The following is a 24848-nucleotide window of genomic DNA, read 5'->3' on the forward strand; positions in this document are numbered from 1 at the left end:
CAGACAAAAGCGAAAAAACATTTAAGAAACAAATTTAACTGAAAGAATCCTAAACAATCAAAATGGTTTGAATTAATAATGAATAAATTATTCATTTATTGAATATATTTTGTTTACATTTTCTTTTTACATTTAAAAGGTAATTTTTAAAAAAATAATTACTTAATTTTTTTTTACATTATATCTAATTTAATGCATTATTCAAATGTATTTATTTTAATCAAATATTACTGAAAAACAATGCTAAACCCAGCAATTCGCCCTTTAGAATGTGTTCTGTGTCCAAATGTCTTTGTTTTGATCTCTGTAGCTCCGCCCACTGCCAGTTTAACCAATTATATTTCAGCACTACAGGTTGCCTTGGTGAAAAACAATATTTATTTTCTATCATGAACATATGAGGCCGCAGCTGAAAATATGACAGAAGGACAGAGTATAGTTTCATCTTATTTTAAAACATCAATAGTTCAGCTTCACACTCACGTTCCAGTCTAAAGAAGTGACATCTTTGTTGCTGGGCACATCCTGTCCTCCCTCTCGGATGCAGTGCCGGAGCACCAGCTGAGTGGAGCTGTTTTCAATCAGGTTCCATATGCGCGCCGTGGAGTCGCCAGAGCTGCATGCAAACATTTACATAAAGTCATTTAGCAGATGCTTTTGTACAAAGCCACTTACAACCGAGTCACAAACATCACAAATAAACACAGCAAACTTCAAAGTTTTAAAATATTTCCTAGTTTCTATTGGAAACACCCAAACACACTCATTCACAAACATACACTACAGACAATTTAGCTAACCCAATTCGCCTATATCACGTCTTTGGACTTGTGGGGGAAACCGGAGCATCTGGAGGAAACCCACGCCAACATGGGGAGAACATGCAAACTCCACACAAACACCAACTGGCCAACCAAAGACTCAAAGCAGTGACCTTCTTGATGTAAGGCGATCGTGCTACCCACTGCGCCACCGTGGCACCCTTTTATACATTTTTAATGTTATTTTATACATATATATATATATATTTATATATTTATATATATATATATATATATATATATATATATATATATATATATATATATATATATATATATATATATATATATATATATATATATTTATTTATTTATTTATTTATACATATTAATTTTACTCTTAAAGTTTTGTATTTTTTAGTTTTGGTTTTAATCTCTTTAATTACTCAATTAAAATTCATTTTATTTTAGTTTTATTTAGTTTTTAATTGCTATTAATTTGTTCATATATACATTTTATATTGCTGATTGAAGATATATATTTTAGATTTATATGAATATGAATTTGCCAATATTAATTTTACTTAAAACTTTTAAGTTTTAGTATTTTTGTAAAAATAATTTTCTTTTATTTAAAATAGTTTCTTTAAATGCTTCTTTGAAATTCTTTTTTTATTTTAGTTTTATCAAAAAATGTTACACATGGATTTTTGTAATGGCATTTTTCAATGTTACTTTATATTTATATAAATTGTACTTAATTTTTTTTTTTGCTTTTTGTTGTGGATTTAAATTAATAAAAAATATTTTAAAGAAGCTTTTAAACAATTTTTATTTAAGTTTTAGTACATTTGTGACTATTTATTTAATTAAATGTACTTATTCTTACATTTTTGAAACCTGCTTGAAAATTTTTAACTCAAAAACCGTTCACAACAGAGAGAAACATTTAAATCAATAGTATTCAATGAACAGCCCTTTGCCCCTGGTCTCATGTTGAGGTCAGAGATCAGAGGTCAGCGTGTGCACAGACTCACCCAGAGGCCAGCAGGTCACAGACAGGGTTCCAGGCGCAGATGAACACCTCAGACTCATGACCCCGCAGAACGGTGGCTTTACTGGGGGGAATCTGAGCCTCTCCCTCCACCTCCATCTCCATATCATCATCATCTGACACACAGAAGCAGAGCGTCACTTTAGCTGATCCACCCATAATACATTGCAAGGCTGAGTAAAGAAAACTTCTATTCCTTTCCATTCTATTCTATTCCATTCTGTTAACCTCACTGTATTCTGTTCTTTTTCATGCCGTTCCATTTTTGTGTGTGTTTGTGTCAGATGTGTGCCGTACTGTGTGTGTGTGTGCCGTTCTGGTCTCCGTTGACTGGTGTTTCTCCATTACTGTTAGTGAGTGATGGAGCGACGCTGCTATTGCTGGAGCTGGAGCCCTGATGCTGATGCTGGGAGAGTTTATCCCTGAAGGCCTGCTGTCTGCTGTGAACCACATCCGGCATCACTGCATCAATGAGAGACAGAGACTCGATCGGCCGGCCGTCGAACACTGTGCCATCCTGAAACACACACAACAAAATGGTCAAACACTGAAAAAAAACTAAAAAATACAGTCAAACACTGCTCCATCCTGAAAGACACAAAACAATAGAAAAAAAAAAAACATCTAAAACAGGGGTGGCTATCCCTGTGTTTTTGAGTAAATATTCTACTGGTCTTTAATCATTTTTAACAATGTGTAACTCACAAATAATAATAAAGGTTTGCAATAATACAAACTTACAATTTAAACTAATTTATTTTGAATTTCTTGCAGCTCCTGCAGTACTAAATGTTTGGACACATTTTGGAGCTTTTTTTCCCATAAAAATTTCAAAACAATTGATATATATATATATATATATATATATATATATATATATATATATATATATATATATATATATATATATATATATATATATATATATATATATATATATATGCTTCTTTTCAATGGGTTAAAGTTAAAAATAAAAAATAAATCCACTATTTCTATTACTTTTTAATGCTATTCCAGAACCATGTGCACCCATCTGACCGGTAAAATCTGCTTCTTTTTAATCTCTCATTCAAGTTCAGGTTGCTTTATTGGCATGACATTTTGCACAGTATTGCCAAAGCATTTTAGATGTATAAAATATGTAATATATTGACATCAAATTAATAACAATATACAGCAAATGAGAAATTACAGAAAAATAGGAACAAAAACAGACAAGATGATTAACTATGAAGAGTTGATTAACCATTTCTAATGCTGTACAAATATTTTGCAGCCAATTTAATTTCATACTCCCTCATGATTTCATCCTCTATGAGTATTTAGAAAAGCTTTTCTCAGTCGTTTACATTAAATATTTTATTATTGAATGTTTCTCTCGCTCTCCTGACTGTGTGCATACAATTTACAACAGCTTTACAAAGCGAGAAAGCAAAAGCAAAAGATCAATCCCACACATATTAGTAGATTTAGAATTACTAGATTTCACGCAGCCGGACCCAAAGAGGCACATCTCTGTGGGTCTGCAGAGCACGTGACACTGTGTTGACAGTTTTGCTCAGTACAAAACAGGTAAATGAGAGAATATTTTCCACCGATCGCGAATGCTTGTTTATAGGCCTATTGGGAGGATACACAAAAAAAAAAGACATGTAAAAGAATGATATTAGAAAAAATGTTGCTTTAAATGTACTTGGGCGGCCCACCAAAGTAAACTCTATGTGTGGGAAGCACAGATATATATATATAACTGTCAACACAGTCTCACGTGCTCTGCAGACCCACAGAGATGTGCCTTTTTGGGTCCACCTGCAAAAATGTAGTAATTCTAAATCTACTAATATGTGTGGGATTGATCTTTTGCTTTCTCGCTTTCTAAAGCTGAGAGCGAGAGAAACATTCAACAATAAAATATTTAATGTAAACTACTGAGAAAAGCTTTAAAAAAAATTTTTTTTAATAAAATTTTATATATATAATAAAAAAAATGATATATATATATATATATAGTCATCCGACAAGATGCTGTAGTAAATCAAAACAAAATTTTATATATACAAAATTGTATATAAATTACTAAATATATTACTTGTAAAAAAAATGTGTGTATGTGTGTAGTTGAAACCGGAAGTTTACATAAACGCTAAAAAAGCAACATAACCATTTTTAAAGAATGTCTGGTGATAAACTATACTAAACGTTTACTATTTTAGGTCCGTTAGGATTACCTAAATGATTTACATTTGCTAAATGCCAGAATAAGAGAGAATTTTTATTAATTTCTAGACAGCCAAGAGTTAACACACATTTCCTTGGTATTTTTTAGCTTTGCTTTTAAACTGTGTAACTTTGGTCAAATGTTTTGGGTCTCCTTCTACAAGCTTCTCACAATAGTTTGCAGGAATTTTGGCCCATTCCCCCTGACAGAATTGCTGTAACTGAGTCAGATTTGTAGGCTGTCCTGCTCACAAACCTGAGATCAGGGCTTTGTGATGGCCACTCCAAAACATTTACTCTGTTGTCCTTAAAGCACATGTGAACTAATTTGGCAGTGTGCTTATGATCATGGTCTGTTTGGAAGAGCCATTTGTGGCCAAGTTGTAATGTCCTGGCTGATGTGTTGAGATGTTGCTTCAGTATTTCTCCATAATGTTCTTTCTTCATGATGCCATCTATGCTGTGAAGTGGACCAGTCCCTCCTGCAGCAAAACAGCCCCACAACATGATGCTGCCGCCCCCATACTTCACAGTTGGGATGGTGTTCTAGGCTTGTAAGCTTTCCCCTTTGTCCTCCAAATGTAACACTGGTCATTATGGCCAAACAGTTCAATCTTAGCTCCATCAGTCCACAGGACATGTCTCCAAATCTTTTTCCCAGTGTAATTCAGCTAATTGTAATCTGGTTTTGTTGTTGATTCTGGCTTGTTTATTTCTCCATGTTGTCACAGGGAAGCAGTGTGTTTGAGCTTTTCCTTCAATACTATTCTACAGTTGTGCCTCACATTAACTCAAATGTTGTCAATTAGCCAATCAGAAACTTCCAAAACCTTGACATCATCATCTGAGCTTTTCCAGAGGCAGAATAATCTTATTGTGTGTAAACTTGACTTTCAAGAAGAGTTATAACAATTTCTCAAACAATATCTCTCTCATTATTCTGCTATTAAGCAGAACAGAAACACATTTCATCATCCTAGCTTACCAACAAGAGGGAAATTTAGTCACATTAACATCTGACTTTTCTTTAAATGGTTATGTGCCATTCTATACAGTAAACGTCTGCTGTCAACTGTATATCCACACACACACACACACACACACACACACACACACACACACACACACGATGACAAAAATTATAATAAAAATAATCAATTCTAAGCTTCATACTTTTACTACAGAAATAAGGATGACTTAAAGTAAGTTAATGTATTAGTTAACATGATTAACAATAAATAACATCTCTTAGGCATCACTTAACCCATCTCTTTACATTAACAGTTTAATTAGTTCATGTTTACTTACTCATACACTAATGTATTTGTTAGAAGATTAGATAACAGGATCTAACAATAAACAACACATTTGTTCAACTTCAGCAACATTAAATGTTTGTTAAAGCACACTTACAAATACAGTAATGTGTTAGTTAATGCATTAGCAAACATGAATGAACAATGACTGGGGCTAATGAAAGCTTTGAGTGGTTAATTAATTCCTGACCTCATTGATGCTGATCTCAGCCTCCACATACTGAAGGCCTTTCTGCAGTACAGAGACGAGTGCAGCAGGGGGCACCAGAGTCCCGTTTATATTAGACTGACTGATGTGACTCTCAATGCCGAATGTGAACGCAGAGTGAGAGAAACCTGCAAAAACACACACACATGTAGGGATGTTCTATAGGTTTCCGTGTGTTTTATACTGTGCATTTAGAAGCTTTTTAGAAAATGAGCACATGGCCTGTATCCATATCCATGATAACATTACACAAATTGGTGTTATTATGACATTGAAGCATGCACACACACATTCGTGCACATGTGCACACACACACACATACATACATACAACCACACAGATACAAAGTTTAAAAAAACCCACACACATGCACAAAATGCAAACAATCACCCCACACACAGATACACACGCACACAAACAGCAGACACACATGCAAGCACACAATGCAAGCAAACAGCACACGCAGACACACAAACAGACACATGCATGCGCACGCACACACACACACACACACACACACACTGCAAACAAAAACCACACACACACATACACACAATGCAAACAATCACCCCACACACAACACATGCACACAAACAGCAGACACGCACAACATACACACACATGCAAGAACACAATGCAAGCAAACAGCACATGTAGACACACAAACAAACAAACACAGACATGCATGCATGCACACACACACACACACACACACACACACAATGTAAACAAACACCACACACGCATACACACAATACAAACAAACAGCACACACAGACATGCACACATACACACATGCACACCAACAGCACACACACACAAACATGTGCGCAAACAGACACAACATACACAATCGTAAATGCATGTACACACACACACACACACACACACACACACACACACACACACACACACACACACACACACACACACAAACAACACAGATACACACACATACATGCATGCATGCATGCACACACACACAATGCAAACAAACACACAGACTCACAAACACAGAAACACGCACACTCAAATAGAGGTCTGCATTCCCGCGGCTGTCCCGCGGGCGCCGCAGGACCCGACCAGATTTCTACGGCGCGGGTATAAATTTCCGAATAAATCACGGGAGCGGTTGGTAACGGGTTTAATTTGGGACGGGAGCGGGCTGTCTAGCAATATCGCTCCCTACTCCCGAGTGAGCACGCGTATGTATGTGTGTAAATGAAATAGCGCGATGCTGTGTTTAGCTTGTTTGTTGCAGTGTGTGTGTGTGTGTGTGTGTGTGTGTGTGTGTGTGTGTGGGTGTGTGTGTGTGTGCGCGCTGTGTTTGTGCTTGGTGCTTATGAGTGTGTGTTAGAGGGCGCGCGCGCGCGAATGAGAGAGAAAGCTTTGTCTGTGTGTGTGTGCTTGGTGCTGTGCGTGTGTGTGTTTATAAAGACAGCTTGTTATAGGCTGTCTGGACTGTATAACTGGGTGATTTTTCGGTTTTGTTCTCCCCCCGCTCTTTAGCGGGATTGGGCGCGGCGGATAGAAAATTGGGCGGGTCGGGCAGCGGGACATCAAGTGCTTAATATAAGCGGGAGCAGTCGGGTTCCGGCTAAAACCTGGCGGGTGCGGGCGGGAGCGGGATTCAAAATTTAGTCCCGCACAGATCTCTACACTCAAACAAAAACAGACACACACAATACAGACAAACACACATGCACACAAACAGCATTGACACACGTGCAAACAAGCACACACACACACACACACACACACACAAGCATGTAGATACGCATAAAACAACATTCAGATACACACAAATGCATTCAGATATACTCACCCACAAACACAAACACGCACAGAAACACGAACACACACATGCAGAGAAACACACTTGTGAGTGTTTACCTGACTCCTGCAGATACCTGTAGACCAGAAAGTTGACTTCATCACTGGTAATGCTCATCTTAGCTCACCTCGGAGGACGAGCGGCGCTGGAGCTCACGATCGCCCCCTGCAGGACACAAACACTACAGTTTCATTCATTTATTATTACCAAGTGAGCAATCCAAAGTAATGTAATGTGTATTTATATAGCGCATTTATTGTGTATGGCCATTCACAATCATGAGAGGGGGCTCTCCACACCACCAGCCGTGTGAAGCATCCACTTGGATGATGCGACGGCAGCCACAGGACAACGGCGCCAGTGCGCTCACCACACACCAGCTATTGGAGGAGTGAAGAGACAGTGATAGAGCCAGTTTGGTGGATGGGGATGATTGGGAGGCCATGATGGGTAAGGGCTGAGGGATGGAGTTCCTCCAAGAGCATAGCAGTCATAATGAAGTAATAACACGGGACAAACATAACAAAACCCAACTCACAAACAGGGAGTTTAGACTCATGAGGTCACATGTTAATGTTCATCTTATTTTCAGGTCATCCAAGGATAAATAAATGCTAACAAGTCAGTCTCTTAGTTTTACAGTTTTGTCTAAACAAAGCCTGATTATCAGGTATTAGCGAATACTTGGTAAATGCCAACTGAATTAAGATCATTTAAACCTCTACTGGTAAATTAGATATGTTAGAGATTATCACACTGCAGTATAAATCACCACTGTTTCTCTGTGTCTGACTGACAAGTAATACGTCAAGGTCATTATTTGTAGTACTTTTTGCTATATTTATTTAAAAAATGAATCATATGATGTACAGAACAGAACGCCTCAATAAATCTGATCTGCCTGTTTACATGACAGTCGCCTTGTCACATATCAGATCTATTTCCACATATGAAGGATATCTCTGAATATTTGAATGCATGCGTTTTTTTTTTCGTGTTCACACGGTCATAGAACAGATCCGATCTGTGTCACATGAGCATAAAATCGGAATACATGTAACTGGCAGTAGGGCTAGGCGATTTGGCAAAAAAAAAAAAAAATTTAGGTTTTTTATAAAGTTTGACCGATTCACGATTTCGATTTTTTTTTTTTTAATTGTGTTACTAGTCTTCTCAAAACATTACAACAACATGATATAAGTAACATTCTCTTTAAAAGTAACTTGAAAAACCATCTGGTTAAGGAACACTGTATTTTTAATGGCCATGTCATAGAAAAATCGGTCAAGGTGTAAATAAATGTAAAACAAATTCACGAGTTAAATAGCGTTGCTGAAGATTTGAATAAGAAATATTTGTGTAAATATTGCAGTTGCAGGAATACAGAGGTATTTTTTGCAAGCTTTGCTGAGTCTAGAAAAGATTGGCTGTCAGCTCGGCTTTGACTTTGTCTTCTGATTAAATGTCAGGTTGTAATGCTGCTGCCTTTTTCTTAAAAAGACACAGTGGAAGAAAAGGACTGAACATGGAAACTGTAAAGCCTAATTTAACCCAATGCGTGAAGTTGTGGACGTATAGCAGGAGCAAATACAAGCACCAGATGTGTGTCTAATATAAATTAATATATTTAATCTATTTTTCTTTTTTCCCCTTTTAAATATCGATCATTTGATGCGCTTTGCTCCACTCTCTGTATTATGCTGCCTGATCTGTCTGGTTTTTAACTAGGTCCGCTAAATGACGTCATGGGGGCGACTACTTTCATTTTCACTGCTGCAGGCCCTCACCTCTACTCGTGTTCAAACCAAAAGATCGGCGCGGTTTTTCACATGGCAGGCTTTTAAGTCCTTCATACATGTTGAGATCGAGTTTATCGACTTGATGAGGGAATATGTCTTGACAATCCACACAGACGTGACTCAGACTAATGAAAATCCTACATGACTTCACGCTTTAACAGGCGCGCACATGACAGTTTAAACTATCACACAGCAGACGCGCACATTCGCATGATATTTAACATGAAACTAATCAGATGGCGCTCTGTGGCGTGGCTGAAATATGACCTGCATCCTGAATCGTGGTGCTGTGTGGTGCGTCGCCGAGAGGCGCTTCTGGTGTGCTTCCTGCTTCATACAGAGTGAACCAAAGCGCACTCGTGCCATTATAATGTATTAAATATATATTTTTAAAAATCGTGATTTCTCGATTTGATTTAAAAATTAAATCGTCTGAAAAACGTAAATTCGAATTAATCGAAAAAAATCGCCCAGCCCTAACTGATAGTGTAAACCCTGACCCTTTTCAGTCTGTCGCTCCTGTCGCTATTCATCTAAAACTCCACATCTATAATCCTCCATCCAATCCATCTATAAGACTCTATGCTGACATTATCTTCAGCAGCTCAAACACTCTAATGGACAGACGGCTGCTTCTCACTCAGGGCTGCTATTTATGCTAATGAGGGAGAAATGGGCACTAGTGGGCGGGGCTTTCACCCTAAGATGACACGTCCTAAGGGAGAATGTCAATCAAAGTGTTTCATTCATCAAGTCTGATTATAACAAACACAATTATTTCATGTTGACCATTAGAGGCTGGAGATATTCATATTAAACCCTGCATAAAAGTAATTTTTTCATAATATGTCCCTTTTATATCAGTGTTGTTTGATTACCTTCATTTTATTAGTCGACACAAACCGCCCGTAGGACATGAAAAGCAGATCTGTATGAACTGATCATGGGAACCTGCTGAACTTCTGCTAATCCACGTCAGAGGAGAGTCACTAATTACACTGATGTCCGCAGAAAGACTCAACACAGAGGACAGTGTCAGGCTTTGCAGGCCCTCTGTAGTGTGCAATGAAGAGAAGTGCACTAGATATAGTCAGAGGCCATGAAAGAGGAGAAACTAAAACACAAGAGCATCATCAGCACAATTAAGAATTATAGGAACTCTTGTTTACTTTTGTGATGTGTTCGAAAACTGTATAAATAAACCATTAAAAAAATAGCCCAGAGCGCCGTCTGATGATGAAAACTAGCCTAGAGCACCGTTAAAAACTAGCCTAGAGCACTGTATGCTGTTAATAATATCCCAGAGCACGGTCTACTACGGTTGGGCGATGTTGACCAATTTGGCATTGTACGATGTCTAAAGTGAAACATCACAATAGACAATGCCATCGTCGTCGTAGGCGGGGGTGGTTATTAAATTTCAATTAAATCAAAACGAATTAATTATTTGTAGCCAACTGTTTTCACTACCTGACCCGCATGGTCTTTGCTTTACCCATAACCAAACCATTAAAAAATAAAGTTACAAACAAATGACCACCTGGCACCTGTCAATCACTTTTTTTCTGAAGGACTCTTGCATGAATGGGCAGTGATCTGTGTTGTTATAATGGCTTTTCCCACAGCTGGTGGAGGAGACGAGAGTTCGGTTGGCCCTGTGCACCGTCTACTGTTACAACTAGCCAAGAGCACTATTTAAAACTAACCTAGAGCGTCGTCTACTGTTTAAACTAGCCTAGAGTGTCATCTACATTTAAAACTAGCCTAGAGCATCGTCTGCTGTTTAAACTAGCTTAGAGCGCCATTTAAAACTTAACTAGAGCACCGTCTACTGTTACAACTAGTCTAGAGCACGATTTAAAACTAACCTGGATCGTCTACTGTTTAAACTAGCCTAAAGATTCATCTACTTTTAAAACTAACCTAGAGCGTCATCTACTTTAAACTAGCCTAGAGTGTCATCTACATTTAAAACTAGCCTAGAGCGTCGTCTGCTGTTTAAACTAGCCTAGAGCGCCATTTAAAACTTAACTAGAGCACCGTCTACTGTTACAACTAGTCTAGAGCACTATTTAAAACTAACCTGAATCGCCGTCTACTGTTTAAACTAGCCTAAAGAGTCATCTACTTTTAAAACTAGCCTAAAGTGTCATCTACATTTAAAACTTGCCTAGAGCGTCATCTACTGTTTAAACTAGCCTAAATTGTCATCTACATTTAAAACTAGCCAAAAGTGTCATCTACATTTAAACCTAGCCTAGAGCGTCGTCTACCGTTTAAACTAGCCTAGAGCGTCAACTACTGTTTAAACTAGCCTAAATTGTCATTTACATTTAACACTAGCCTAGAGCGTCATCTGCTGTTAAAACTAGTCTAGAGCGTCGTCTGCTGTTAAAACTAGTCTAGAGCGCAGTCTACTGTTACAACTAGCCTAGAGCACTGTCTGCTGTTAAAATTAGTCTAGAGCGTCGTCTACTGTTAAAAACTAGTCTAGAGTATGGTCTACTGTTAAAACTAGCCTAAAGCGTCGTCTGCTGTTAAAACTAGCCTAGAGTGCCATATACTGTTTAAACTAGCCTAGAGCATCATCTACTTTTAAAACTAGCCTAGAGCGTTGTCTGTTACATCGCCTAGAGTAGTATTTAAAACTAACCTACAGCGTTGTTTACTGTTAAAACTAGCTTAGAGCATCATCTACTGTTAAAACTAGCCTAGAGTACTATTTAAAACTAACCTAGAGCGTTGTCTACTGTTTAAACTAGCCTAGAGCACCATCTACTGTTAAAACAAGCCTAGAGTGCAGTCTACTGTTAAAACTAGCCTAGAGGGTCATCTACTTTTACAACAAGCCTGGAGCGTCGTCTACTGTTAAAACTAGCCTAGAGCATTGTCTACTGTTAAAACTAGCCTAGAGCACTATTTAAAACTAGCCTAAAGTGTCATCTACTATGAAAATCTAGCCTACAGGGTCCTTAAAAACAGCCACAAAACCAAAAGATTACCCAAAGAACACAGAAGTAATGAAACTGTTAATGTCAGCATGTCCTTAAAAAAGACATTAACAACAAAAACAACCCTGTTTAATGAACATAATCTCAGTTAATAGATAATGGAAAAATAAAAACTGTCAGCAAAGAAAAGGCAGTGTGGTGAATGTGGCAGAAACTGAATGAAGCAGCAGAGACACAGAGCTCATTTTCTCCTGGCTGGTCACGGCTGACAGATGTGCGGTAAAACCTGCAAACAGCAGCCATTTTCTCCTGAGTGGCACAGCAGATGAACCACAAGCAACACATCCATGGTACACTCATCACTCATGCTGCACACCACTCACAGCTGGACAAACCACTGATCATTATTAGCAAAAATAAATAAAGAAATAAAGAAATTAAATGAAATGAAATAAGGACTAAACTGAAGAAAAAGAATAAATTAAAAATTGTAAAAAACTAAATACCAAAACTAAATAGAAAATCAAAGAAATTTAAATAAAATAAAACGCAAACCATAACTAAATAGAAAATTAAATTGAAATAAACCAAAACTAAATAGAAAAAAATACATTAAACAAATAAGCCTAAAAACTAAATATAAAATAAAATAAAAATAAATTAAGCCAAAAAACAAACAGACAAAACTACAGAGAAAATTTAAATAATAAAAAAACATAACTAAATAGACAATATGATTTAAATTAAACAACAAATAAACCAAAACTACATATAAAATAAATTAAATGAAAATAAAATAACAAATAAGCCTAAAAAAACTAAATAGAAAATAAAATAAAAATAACAAAAAAAAAACAACAAATATTACTATTTGTAATAATATAAACGAAAACTAAATAAAACATTAAAATTTAATACAAAAATACCAAAAAATAATAATAATAATTTAAATATATAAAAACACCAAAACAAAACAGAAATAAAGAAATTTAAATAAAATAAAAAATAAACAAATACATAAAAAATAATGAAAATAAAATGAAATAAAATAACAAACAAACCTAAAAACTAAATAGAAAATAAAATAAAAAATAAAAAAATAACAAAAAATTATAATTTAAAATAAAGCAAAAATTTACAAAAACAAAAGAAAAAACAAATAAAAAATAAGACTAAACAAAAGCAAAAAGTCTTGCCTTTTCACAATGGATGACTCATTTGTAAGTCCCTTTTGACAAAAGTATCTGCTAAATTAATAAACAGAAACGCATTGAGGAAGAAAGATTGACTTTACAACCCAAATAAAACCAACTGCAGAAAACTACAAGGCAGACTTCTTCTGTATTTAATATGCATCAATATTATTTATAAATTACTGTCATGGTTTCCGCTACATTCATTCTTCTATGGCCGGGCGCCAAGCCAAAATTCATCCCGCCAAGCTACATTACAGCTTCTCATTCAAAACATTTTATTTTTTATTAGCGGGTTAAAATCGCACCAAAATGTATTAAAGGGTAAGTGACATATAACAGCGCAAACTTTTCTGTAACCGTTTAGTGCTGTGCATCATTTGTTTAACCCTTTAAGGTTACGTGCTGACTGACAGGTGCATGATGCGTGAGGCTAGCAAACACAACGTATAGCCGTTTCACTTTACTTCAGGTTACAACCGAGGTCTGCAGAAGAGCATCTCTGAACACACAACACATCCAACCTTGAGGCGGATGGGCTACAGCAGCAGAAGAGCACACCGAATCTCTGCCACAAAGGATTAAGACAGATCTGAAGGCAAAAGTAGGTCCAATCTAGTACTAGTACTGTGTACCTAATAAAGTGGCCGGTGACTGTATATACTGTTTACATATGTTGTCTGCCCTTCACACTGTAAAAATCAATTATTAAAGTTAAAGTAATTATTTTTCATGTAAATTTAACTAATTGCTTTTTACATTGGAACAACAATCATTATTGTGAAAAGCGCTATACGAATAAACCTGAACCGAACTATGAAGATGAATATAAACTAGACATGCAATCTATTTTGTCCTAAATATGGTGTTATCATAAAGTAAAGTATTAAACAAGCCAAGACGTGAGGTTTTTCTAGACACTAGCTGGCTAGTTTCAGAAGTAGGCCATCCCAGCATCACTCTTTCAGACGGATTTGGATTTGCAGTGAATGCCGAAGGCTTTGCTCAAATCCTGGAGAAAATCCCGAGACCACAACTCTCCCACTGCAATCCTATTAACCATTAGCTCCGTCAATTCATAATGATTTACAACTCTGTGCAAATCTAAAGCTATTTATAACAGCGCAACCAGAAGTAGCGTGGGAGTGGACGTGACCTCCATATGAAGATGAGTGGAGATTACAATCGAGAATCATCATAAGCACACTGGACTGAAACAAAATTTTACTGTACCAATTAAAAGTAATACTGTTTTTATATTCCTTTAGTAGCTGATAAACCAGACGCATCACATTTATGCTGAAAATATAGCAAAGCTGGTTGTGTTCTATTGTTTTGCACAGTGATTATTTATAATGCCATAGTAAATTATAGTATTTCTGAACACCATAATAAAATATGACCTTGTGATAGTGAGATGTAACTTGATTTTATCCTTGGTGCTATTTATATTTATGTATGATTAACGGTAGTAAATATGGTAGGATGTAATACATCTAACTTTGTTACATTATCTGCAATTTATTTTGACCTTGTTTTAACAATGAAGCACTGCAAAGTTATTTTCATTAACCTTGAACTGTGTTTAGTTGAGGATAAGTTCATTTAGTTGTCTTGTATAATAGCCTTTCATAAATAATTGTCAGCTTATAACATGCAAAAGACAGTAAAATGGTATAAACAAGGTGTTAAAATAAACGTCTTTCAGGTCACCAACATCTTCACTGACCAGTAGTCACTGCTATTCAACTGTTTCGATAATGTTAGTTCTTGTAATACATGTTCCTGTGAATCAAATGTATGTATTCATTTAAACTACATCCAATTTATTAATAAAACATATTTAAGTTTTTGTGTTTTAAATGATATTTAATGTATTGTAACCTACAGAATCTCAGATTAGCTGTTTGAGAACGCTTACGCTGTCTATCGGTGCTCTAGATCTGCTGGTTTCAGACTGTTCAATTAATTATCTCCTCGCATAAACTGATTACTGCAATTATGCATTCACAATGATATGAACCCCTACAGGGATGGTCAAATGTACATTTATATGACGTATTATTTATATATTGATATTATTATTTAAGTTTTCAGTGTTTTGAGGGATATTTAGTGTATTCTGACCTACAGTAACCTCTGATTAGCCATTTCAGACATTACTGTAGGCCAAACTACACATCTAATTTGACTTCACATTCAGGCTATATGTAGAAATAAATATCTAGTGAACACTTATTTTGTCTTTATGGTGCTCTAGATCTGCCGGTTCCAGACTTTAATAATTTATTAGACTGATTGGATGCATTTATGCTTCACCAATGGTATGAATGGCAGCACAGTGGCGCAGGAGTTAGCACTATCGCCTCAGAGCAAGAAGATCGCTGGTTCGAGGCTCGGCTGGGCCGCTTAGTGTTTCTGAGTGGAGTTTGCATGTTCACCCCATATTGGCGCGGGTTTCCTCCGGGTGCTCCGATTTCCCCTACAGTCCAAACACATGCACTATAGGCGGAATAGATTAACTAAATTGCCCATAGTGTATGAGTGTGTGTGTGAAAGAGTGTATGTCTATGGATGTTTCCCAGCACCGGGATACACCTGCAAGAGCATCCACTGCATAAAGCATGCCAGATTAGTTGGTGGTTCATTCCACTGTGGCGACCTCTGACTAAGCCAAAGAAAAATGAATGAATGAATGAATGATATGAACCGTGATGGGGAGGTCAAATGTACATGTATAATATCTATTATTTTAATTATTAACATTATAATTAATAATAGGTATTAACTATCATTTATATAATTTAATTATTTACATTATTATTAAAAACTACAGATCAGAGCATACCATTTTATCAGGGAAGGTCACTATTTCCTGATCACTACACAAATAGCAAATCCAAGCCAGATCAGTCACTTTTTTTCAGTTCACCCCTTTAAATATTGTTGTTGTGGTCCGTGCTGTTTGCATGTGATAACTTGCAGAGTGTTTTCTACTGGTGTTTATGTTGTAAGGATCTGCAACATGTGCTGTCAAATTCATGAAGATGTGTTCTTAATTTTCTGCTGTTTTTCTATTTGCACATGTTTTCTTAAGTTGCAGGATTTTGAGCTATTTCAGATATCATATAATACAAAGCCAAAGCAGAACAATTGCGTGTCTCAGAAAAACACTGACCTGTCACTGAATTAATCCATTTGAACAAATCATTGTCAATGATTCAAAGTTATTTTTGGTCTATATTGCACACGCAAGCCTCAGTACTGTGTTTGATGCGTATAAGGCAGAATAACACATTTCCCACATTGTGCTGCAACACATGTTGACAAACACCGAGAAGCAATGGTTTAACAGTCAACATTTGATCATTAACTCATAATAGTCTTCTGCCTAGAGCATATGAATGTATAAATAGTACCTATTTCCTGTAAGTTTTGTTAAATATTTTGACAATTTTCCCCAAAAACCTGCATAAATAAGCTATGAGAAATTACATTTTGCTTACAAATAAAATCAATATCCATTTAAACAGTTCCTCTTTTGTGGCAACAGTAACACAACAACTATAGTAATATAACCAAATGACCCAACACTGTAGTTTTCCCAACTATGGATTATATTACACTACAATACACCACAGTTTACTGTAGTAAAAAACTAAAGTAAACTACAGAATTTAGTACAGTTGATCAATTGACTATAGTTAAAATTACAGTATGCTGAAGCACTCATCAGAAGGTGTTGTAAATTTAATATATAAAGTTCAACACATTTATTATGGTATGTTATGAGTACAGTGTTTACCTAAAAATTACTTAAGTATTTTTTTATGCGGGAAAATACTGATATTATAACACATTTTATCTCAAAATCAACTTTTTCAGTGTTTTTATTGTCATTCCTTTGTGATTTGAAGTCTTATCAGTTCAAACAATGTATAAAAGAAATAAAAACGAATCAGCCAATACTGTAGTTTTTTGTAGAGTATATTATACAACAATATACCACAGTTTACTGAAGTAAAAACTAAAATATACTACATTATTTATCGGTTCATCAGTTCACTATATTTAATACAACAGTATTCTACAACTAAAGCGTTGTGAACTATTTAACATACAGTAGCAAACATACTAGATGTGTTGAATAATTATTTGGAAAGAATTAATCATTTTAGATTGATTGGGATGATTCTGTAGGACAGTGCATATGCATAAGATAAGAGAAACAATCTACGAGCAAAGATAAATTAAATAAAATAAAAGATACAAATTATGCAAACAGCGAGTTGACTGTATTCAGGTATACAGTAATTGAATAATCAAATGTACATTAATATTGCATAGTCTGTTTTATAAACGATTCAATGTAATTTATTAATTTTAATTTGTTAAAGTTAAAAAATTGTACTATTTATTTTGCCTGAATGCTCTCACAACCCCTTACACAGTCACAGGCCAAACACTCGCGAAATGATCAAATAAATCCAGACTTAACATTGTGTATGCTCGAGATGTGGCTTGCGAATGTTTACAATGTGATATCGATACTGAAACGATATATTGTGCAGTCTTATAATATATCCATATATAATAACCACAGTAATATAAACAAATGACCCAATACAGAAGTTTTCTACAACTATAGGCTATACTATACATAAATACACCACAGTTTACTGCAGTTTAAACTAAAATATAATACAGTGTACAGTGCATCCGGAAAGTGTCCATAGCGCTTCACTTTTTCCACATTCTTTTATGTTACAGCCTTATTCCAAAAGGAATTAAATTCATTTATTTCCTCAAAATTCTACACACAATACCCCATAATGACAATGTGAAGTTTTTGAAATTGCCACTGAGTTGCTGTGAGGACACTTAATTGACTTAATTAAATAACTTAATTATTTTGCAGTGTGTTTTGGGTCATTGTCCTGCTGGAAGATGAAGCGTCGCCCCAGTCTGAGGTGGAGAGCACTCTTGTGCAGGTCTTCATTCAGGATGTCTCTGTACATCGCTGCATTCATCTTTCCCTCTATCCTGACTAGTCTTCCAGCTCCTGCTGCTGAAACACATCCCCACAGCATGATGCCAACACCACCATGCTTCACTGTAGGGATGCTGTTAGCCTGCTGATGAGCGCTGCCTGCTGTTCTCCACACGTAACGCCTGGCGTTCACTCCAAACAGTTCAGTTTGAGTCTCATCAGAGCAGAGAGTTTAGTTTCTGATGCTCTGGGAGTCCTTCAGATGGCAAACTCCAGGCGGGGAGTGTCTTCCGTCTGCCCGCTCTACCATACAGATGCCTGATTGGTGAATTGCTGCACAGATGGTTGTCCTTCTGTAAGGTTCTCCTCTCTCCACAGAAGAACGCTGGAGCTCAGACAGAGTGACCATCAGGTTATTGATCACCTCCCTGACTGAGGCTCTTCTCCCCCGATCACTCAGCTTAGATGTCCGGCCAGCTCTAGGAAGAGTCCTGGTGGTTAAACATCTTCCACTTATTGATGATGGAGGCCGCTGTGCTCATTGGAGCTTTCAGAGCAGCAGAAATGTTTCTGTAACCTTCCCCAGCCTTGTGCCTCCAGACAATCCTGTCTCTGAGGTCTACAGACAGTTCCTTTGTCTTCATGCTTGGTTTGTGCTTTGTCATGCACTGTCAACCCTGGGCGCTTATATAGACAGGTGTAGCCTTTTCGGATCATGTCCAATCAGCTGAATTGAGCACAGGTGAACTCCAATGAAGCTGCTCAAACATCTCAAGAATGATCAGTGGAAACAGAACAAACCTGAGCTCAATTTACAGCTTCACGCCAAAGGATGTGAATACTGATGTACATCCGATTTATCAGCTTTTTTATTTTTAAGAATTTGCAACAATTTCAAAAACTCTGTTTTCTCATTGTCATTATGGGGAATTGTGTGTAGAATGTTGAGGAAATAAATTAATTTAATTCATTTTGGAATAAAGCTGTAACATTAAAAAATGTGGAAAAACTGAAGCGCTATCAATACTTCCCGGATACACTGTATATCAGGGGTCACCAACCCTGTTCCTGGAGAGCTACCTTCCTGCAGAATTCAGTCCCAACCTTGATCAAACACACCTGAACCAATTAATAGTACCTAAAGCAGCACTTGATAATTACAAACAGGTGTGTTTGGTCAGGGTTGCAACTAAAATCTGCAGGAAGGTAGCTCTCCAGGAACAGGGTTGGTGACCCCTGCTGTATATAATAACCACAGTAATTTAAAAAAAAATGACCTAGTACAGTAGTTTTCTACAACTATATGCTATACTATACATAAATACACCACGGTTTACTGCAGTTAAAACTAAAACATGCTACAGTATTCATTACAATTAATCAGTTCATTATAGTTAATAGTACTGTAGGCTAAAACAAACTGGTTGTAAACTAAAATACATACAGTAAAAAACTAATTACAAACGTTACACTATTTTTTCACATAAGGATATACTGATGTTCACATATTTTAACTCAAAATCAACATTTTCAAACAATCCGTTGCACATTTGAGTAAAATATATAATATAGTCATCCCTTTGTGTTTTGAGTGAGCATGTGTTTGTAACTATTAAATTTTTAGAGGTGAAGTTGGTTTTATATTCACACATTCGTTCATTTAGCAGTCTATATATTGTTTACCATGTTACGTTGAATATTCGATCAGAGTTAGCATGCAAGTATGACTTCTTAATAACATCAACACTATCTAATTCACTGTGAACAATGCTGTACTTTGATAGTCATTTGCTGCTAATATGATTTCCCTATTTAGAATTTGCAAATATTTATTTTCTGAAATTACATTATTAAGGAGAATGTCTGAATATCCAAATACATAAACAACTTTACCTCTATACTATCTAACTTTACCTCCATACTCTATACTATATAGATTGAGGTAAAGAAGGTTTTATCTTCACACATTAAGACTTTCTCATTTATAATATCATTTCATTAAAGTACTCTTTGCCCATTCTAAATAGTGAAGTCTTATTAGTAGTCAATGACTATCAAAGTACCATGCTTCACATTCAAATGAATAGTGATAATGCTGATTTGAAGTCATACTTGCATGTTATTTAAACCCAATATTCAAAGTACCAAGGTAAACATGGGAGGGAGTGTGTCACACGTTGTCACTGAACGAATGTGCGAATATTAAACCAACTTCACCTCAATCTCAACTAGTAGATAGTTAGCAAAAATAGTTAGCATCACTTTAAACTAGCTGTAGTACTGGTGAAGCCGGCCGGTCGCCCCTCCCCCACCCCAAACATGTGCTGCTTCTACCGGCTTGATGTTGGCTGCATCTCCCGCTTATTTCAACCGTTTTTACCGCACAAAAACAACACAAACTGAGCTTCACCGAGTGCCCACCGGTGAATACTGACATTAGCGCTCTTTAAAGCCGTAAATGAGCACAAAACACCGGGAGAAAGAGACTTCGAGTGAGTGGTAAAGTTCGCGGCAGAGAGTCATTCAAACGTTACGCTAGTTTCCTCACAGCCATCTACGACACAAACACACGGAATAAAAGTTGAAATGAAAGCACAATGGCTTCTTCTTACCCTCGAAATTCACGCTCTTTCACTTCCACTTGGCAATATCCACCAACTTCAGTGTGAAAACTGCGACTTTAAACCCATCTTCAGTCTTCGTTACCGGCGCCGGTCCGTTAAAACGTCGATGTGTAGAAATAAGCGCGCTCCCGTGTGCGTCAAATCACGATTAAATGTGAATTATATGTATTTTTACACAAGTTTCCTGTGTTTATATGAGAATGGAGCGTCGGAAGACAGCAACACACACACTTACTACAGAGCAGAAAGAGAGAGAGGCGGGGCGTGTTCTCACGCATACCAAGATCCCTAACTAGACTACATACTACTCGCACTACTTCCGCTATGTATATTAGTTCACACAGTTAAAATGAGGCATTTTTAAATAAAATGTTAAAAAATATTAATTATATTGAATATTATAATAATTTAAACAATAAAGCGTTTGTATACACATATTAAATGGCCACATTTAATGTATTGAAATACTACTATTTAAGTTTTGCCTTCTGTAATTATTTATTAAAATGTATTTCATTTATTAATCAAACGCTATTTACTTTTCCTATTTAAGAATTCATTTAGCTAACTATTTTAATTATTTAGCCTACATTATAGATGTTTTTTAAATTAAATTAAACATTTTAATTGCATATTTGGTTGTAAAAATGTATATATTTTACACAAAGTAAATTTAAAATCTATTATTTGAAATATTTTAACTGCCAGGCTTTTTTATTAATGCAAAACAATATATATTATTTGTATTAAAAATCTATAATATTCTTTATAAAAATGGCTTATTAATAAATTAATGTATAAACATAGTGATTTTTGACCTTTTTATCATTCAGCAGGTTGTTTAGTAAATCTGATTGTTTAGTAAATTACCTCCACACTTATTTACAGTTTATTCTATTCCAACCAATGGATAAATTAAACAATCTCAAATTAAATGCATAAATTAAATCCACATATAATATAATTATCCGAATCAACTATTCTCATTTGCATAATTACAATTTGTAAAATTACTGAAAAGGTAACCTTGAAGTCAAATTGAGGATAGTTTCTTTCATGGTGTCTATGTAGGGCTAGCGGTAGGGATTGAGACGCAGCCACAGAGAATGGGGGAGGGGGAGTTTTTGCACTTTGTGACCCACAATGGAAAAATGAGCAGCTGACCTTAAACCTGCTTATTCAACAGCAGAAAATCAGAACACATCCACTGTGAAGTAAATAACACCTCCCATCGCCATTTTGGGCTTTTTGTGGCTCAATACTTTCTGTAACAGGAAGTTAATGTTTTATTTATGTTGGAAACCGTAAACTAAACATACACAGGATGCTAATAGTGGAGGTTTCTGTACTGTTAATTAATGATTATATTATAGATTTTTAAAGTCAGTTGTTTTCATTTTAGTTTTTTTTAATAAGCATAAAACAAACATAAACTAATATTTAAAGAACGCTTGATTGATTGATTTTATTTACAGTTTATGGTGCAAATTGCTTTCTTTTTTGTGGTGTTTTTTTTTTTTTTGTAAACTCTAACAATTTGAGACGTTAAAAATAACCACAAACTAACATTCAGAGAACGTTTGATGGATTTATTTCTAATATGGAGCAAATTATAGTCATTATTTTGATGTTATGTTTTTATAACCATAAAATAACGTTTTTATAACATTGCAAACACTTAAAATAACCATAAACTAACATTTAGAGAACGTTTGATGAATTTATTTCTAATGTGGAGCAATTTTTAGTAATTATTTTGATGCTATGTTTATTTACAACCATAAATTAACGTTTTCAGAACATTGCAAACACTTAAAATAACCATAAACTAACATTTAGAGAACGTTTGATGGATTTATTTTTAATATGGAGCAATTTTTAGTAATTATTTTGATGTTATGTTTATTTACAACCATAAATTAACGTTTTCAGAACATTGGAGACATTTAAAATGACCATAAACCAACATTCAGAGAACATTTCATGGTGTTGTGTTCATTTATAACCTTAAACTAACATTTACATAACATTGCAGACATCTAAACTCATCATAAACTAACATTCAGAGAACGTTGGATGGAGTTATTTCTAATATGGAGCAAATTGTTGATATTTTTAATCATAAAGTAACGGTTTCAGAACATGCAGACATCTAAACTAATCTTATACCAACATTGAGAAAATGTTTGATGCATTTTTTCTTATAGTTTCGAGAGCAAACGCTCATTCTAGTTATTATTTTTGTGGTGTTTTTTTAACTGTAAGTTAACGTTGTCAGAACGAACGTTCACAAAACGTTTGATTAACAGGTTTTTCTAATAGTTTACAGAGCAATTTCTGTCAATTCTTTGTGTTATGTTTCTTTCTAACTATAAACTAACATTCAGAGAACGTTAAATGGATTTGTTTTTTAATATGGAGCAAATTATAGTCTAGTTTTTGTGTTATGTTTTTTATAACCATAGACTAATGTTTTCAGAACATTGCAGACACTTAAATTAACCATAAACTAAAATTCAAAGAACGTTTGATGGATTTATTTCTAATATGGAGCAATTTAAAGTTATTGTTTTGCTGTTGTATTTTTATATCCATAAAGCAACGTTTTCAGAACATTGCAGACATTTAAAATCACCATAAACCAACATTCAGAGAACGTTTGATGGATTTATTTCTCATATGGAGCAAATTATTGTCTAGTTTTCGTGTTATGTTTTTTTAATAACCTTAAGCTAACATTTTCATAACATTGCAGACATCTAAACTAACCATAAACTAACATTTATAAGAATGTTTGATGGATTTATCTCTATCACGGAGCAAATTGTAGTCTACTGTTGGCGTTATGTTTATGTAAAACAATAAACTAACATTTAGAGAACATTTGATGGATGTGTTTCTAATATGGAGCAAGTTGTTGTCAGTTTTGTTTTTTTAACCATAAACGTTTTCAGAACATTGCAGACATAACATTCAGAGAACATTTAATGGATTTATTTCTCGTATGGAGAAAATGATATTTTTTTATAACCATAAACTAACGTTTTCATAACATTGCAGATGATTTTTGAGAGGTGTTTTATTAAAAAATAAATACAGAATGTTTCCATGCTTTCATTCATTCATTCATTCTTTTATTCATTCATTCATTCATTCATTCATTCATTCATTCATTCATTCATTCATTCATTCATTCATTCATTCATTCATTCATTCATTCTTTTATTCATTCATTCATTCATTCATTCATTCATTTATGTGTCCATCAAACCAATATATGAGACATTTAATACGGTTATTTTTAAGCAAATGTGTCTGTGGTTTAACAAACTCGACATCGCAGACACAGAACCAATAAACGGCCTCATAAACACAGAATTACGTGCAGAAGATAGCTGTTATCACTCTTTCTTTATCTGTTTTCACGTCTAGTACGCACATGGTGTAATGATTATTTTAACGTTTTATTATTTTATAGTTCAATAACTATAATAAACGTTTCCAGAACATTCCAGCTCTCCAGAGTCAGTCTGAGCCTCATTTTTCTCATGTATCTTACAGTCTTTTGTGAAAATAAATAGGTTTAAATCAAGAAAATTAAATTAATCTGTTTATTTATAGCAATTTAATAATTATTTATTTTTATTTATAGATTTATTTATATTTTTATTTTTGGGGTTTTAATTTACATTCTTAACTGTATTAATTGTAATTAATATTTGTCTAGAAATTTTATTTTATTTACATTTAAAATGTTACAATTTTGATTTTTAATTTGTGTGGGTTTCCTCCGGGTGCTCCGGTTTCCCCCACAGTATAAACACATGCAGTACAGGTGAATTGGGTAGGCTAAATTGTCCGTAGTGTATGGCTGGGTCAGTTGGTGTTTCTGTGTGGAGTT

General features: G+C 35.1%; 1 protein-coding gene across 3 annotated transcripts in view; it reads right to left on the minus strand.

The window, feature by feature from the left end:
• tbl1x (transducin beta like 1 X-linked) overlaps positions 1–21206 on the minus strand; it is a 33008-nt gene extending 11802 nt beyond the window's left edge. For 2 of the 3 annotated variants that reach the window (XR_012384988.1, XM_073911998.1), the window contains exons 1-6: positions 20936–21206; positions 7450–7555; positions 5539–5684; positions 2113–2332; positions 1799–1931; positions 484–616 (exon numbers count right to left, since the gene is read on the minus strand). Coding sequence is in view for 2 of the 3 variants with exons in the window: in XM_073911998.1 (XP_073768099.1) it covers positions 484–616; positions 1799–1931; positions 2113–2332; positions 5539–5684; positions 7450–7507 (690 nt within the window). In the remaining variant the exon portion in view is untranslated. 3 annotated transcript variants of the gene reach the window in all.
• Positions 21207–24848: the final 3642 nt, after the last annotated feature.

The sequence above is a fragment of the Danio rerio genome, chromosome 9, assembly GCF_049306965.1.
Source record: "Danio rerio strain Tuebingen ecotype United States chromosome 9, GRCz12tu, whole genome shotgun sequence".
NCBI lineage: Eukaryota > Metazoa > Chordata > Actinopteri > Cypriniformes > Danionidae > Danio > Danio rerio.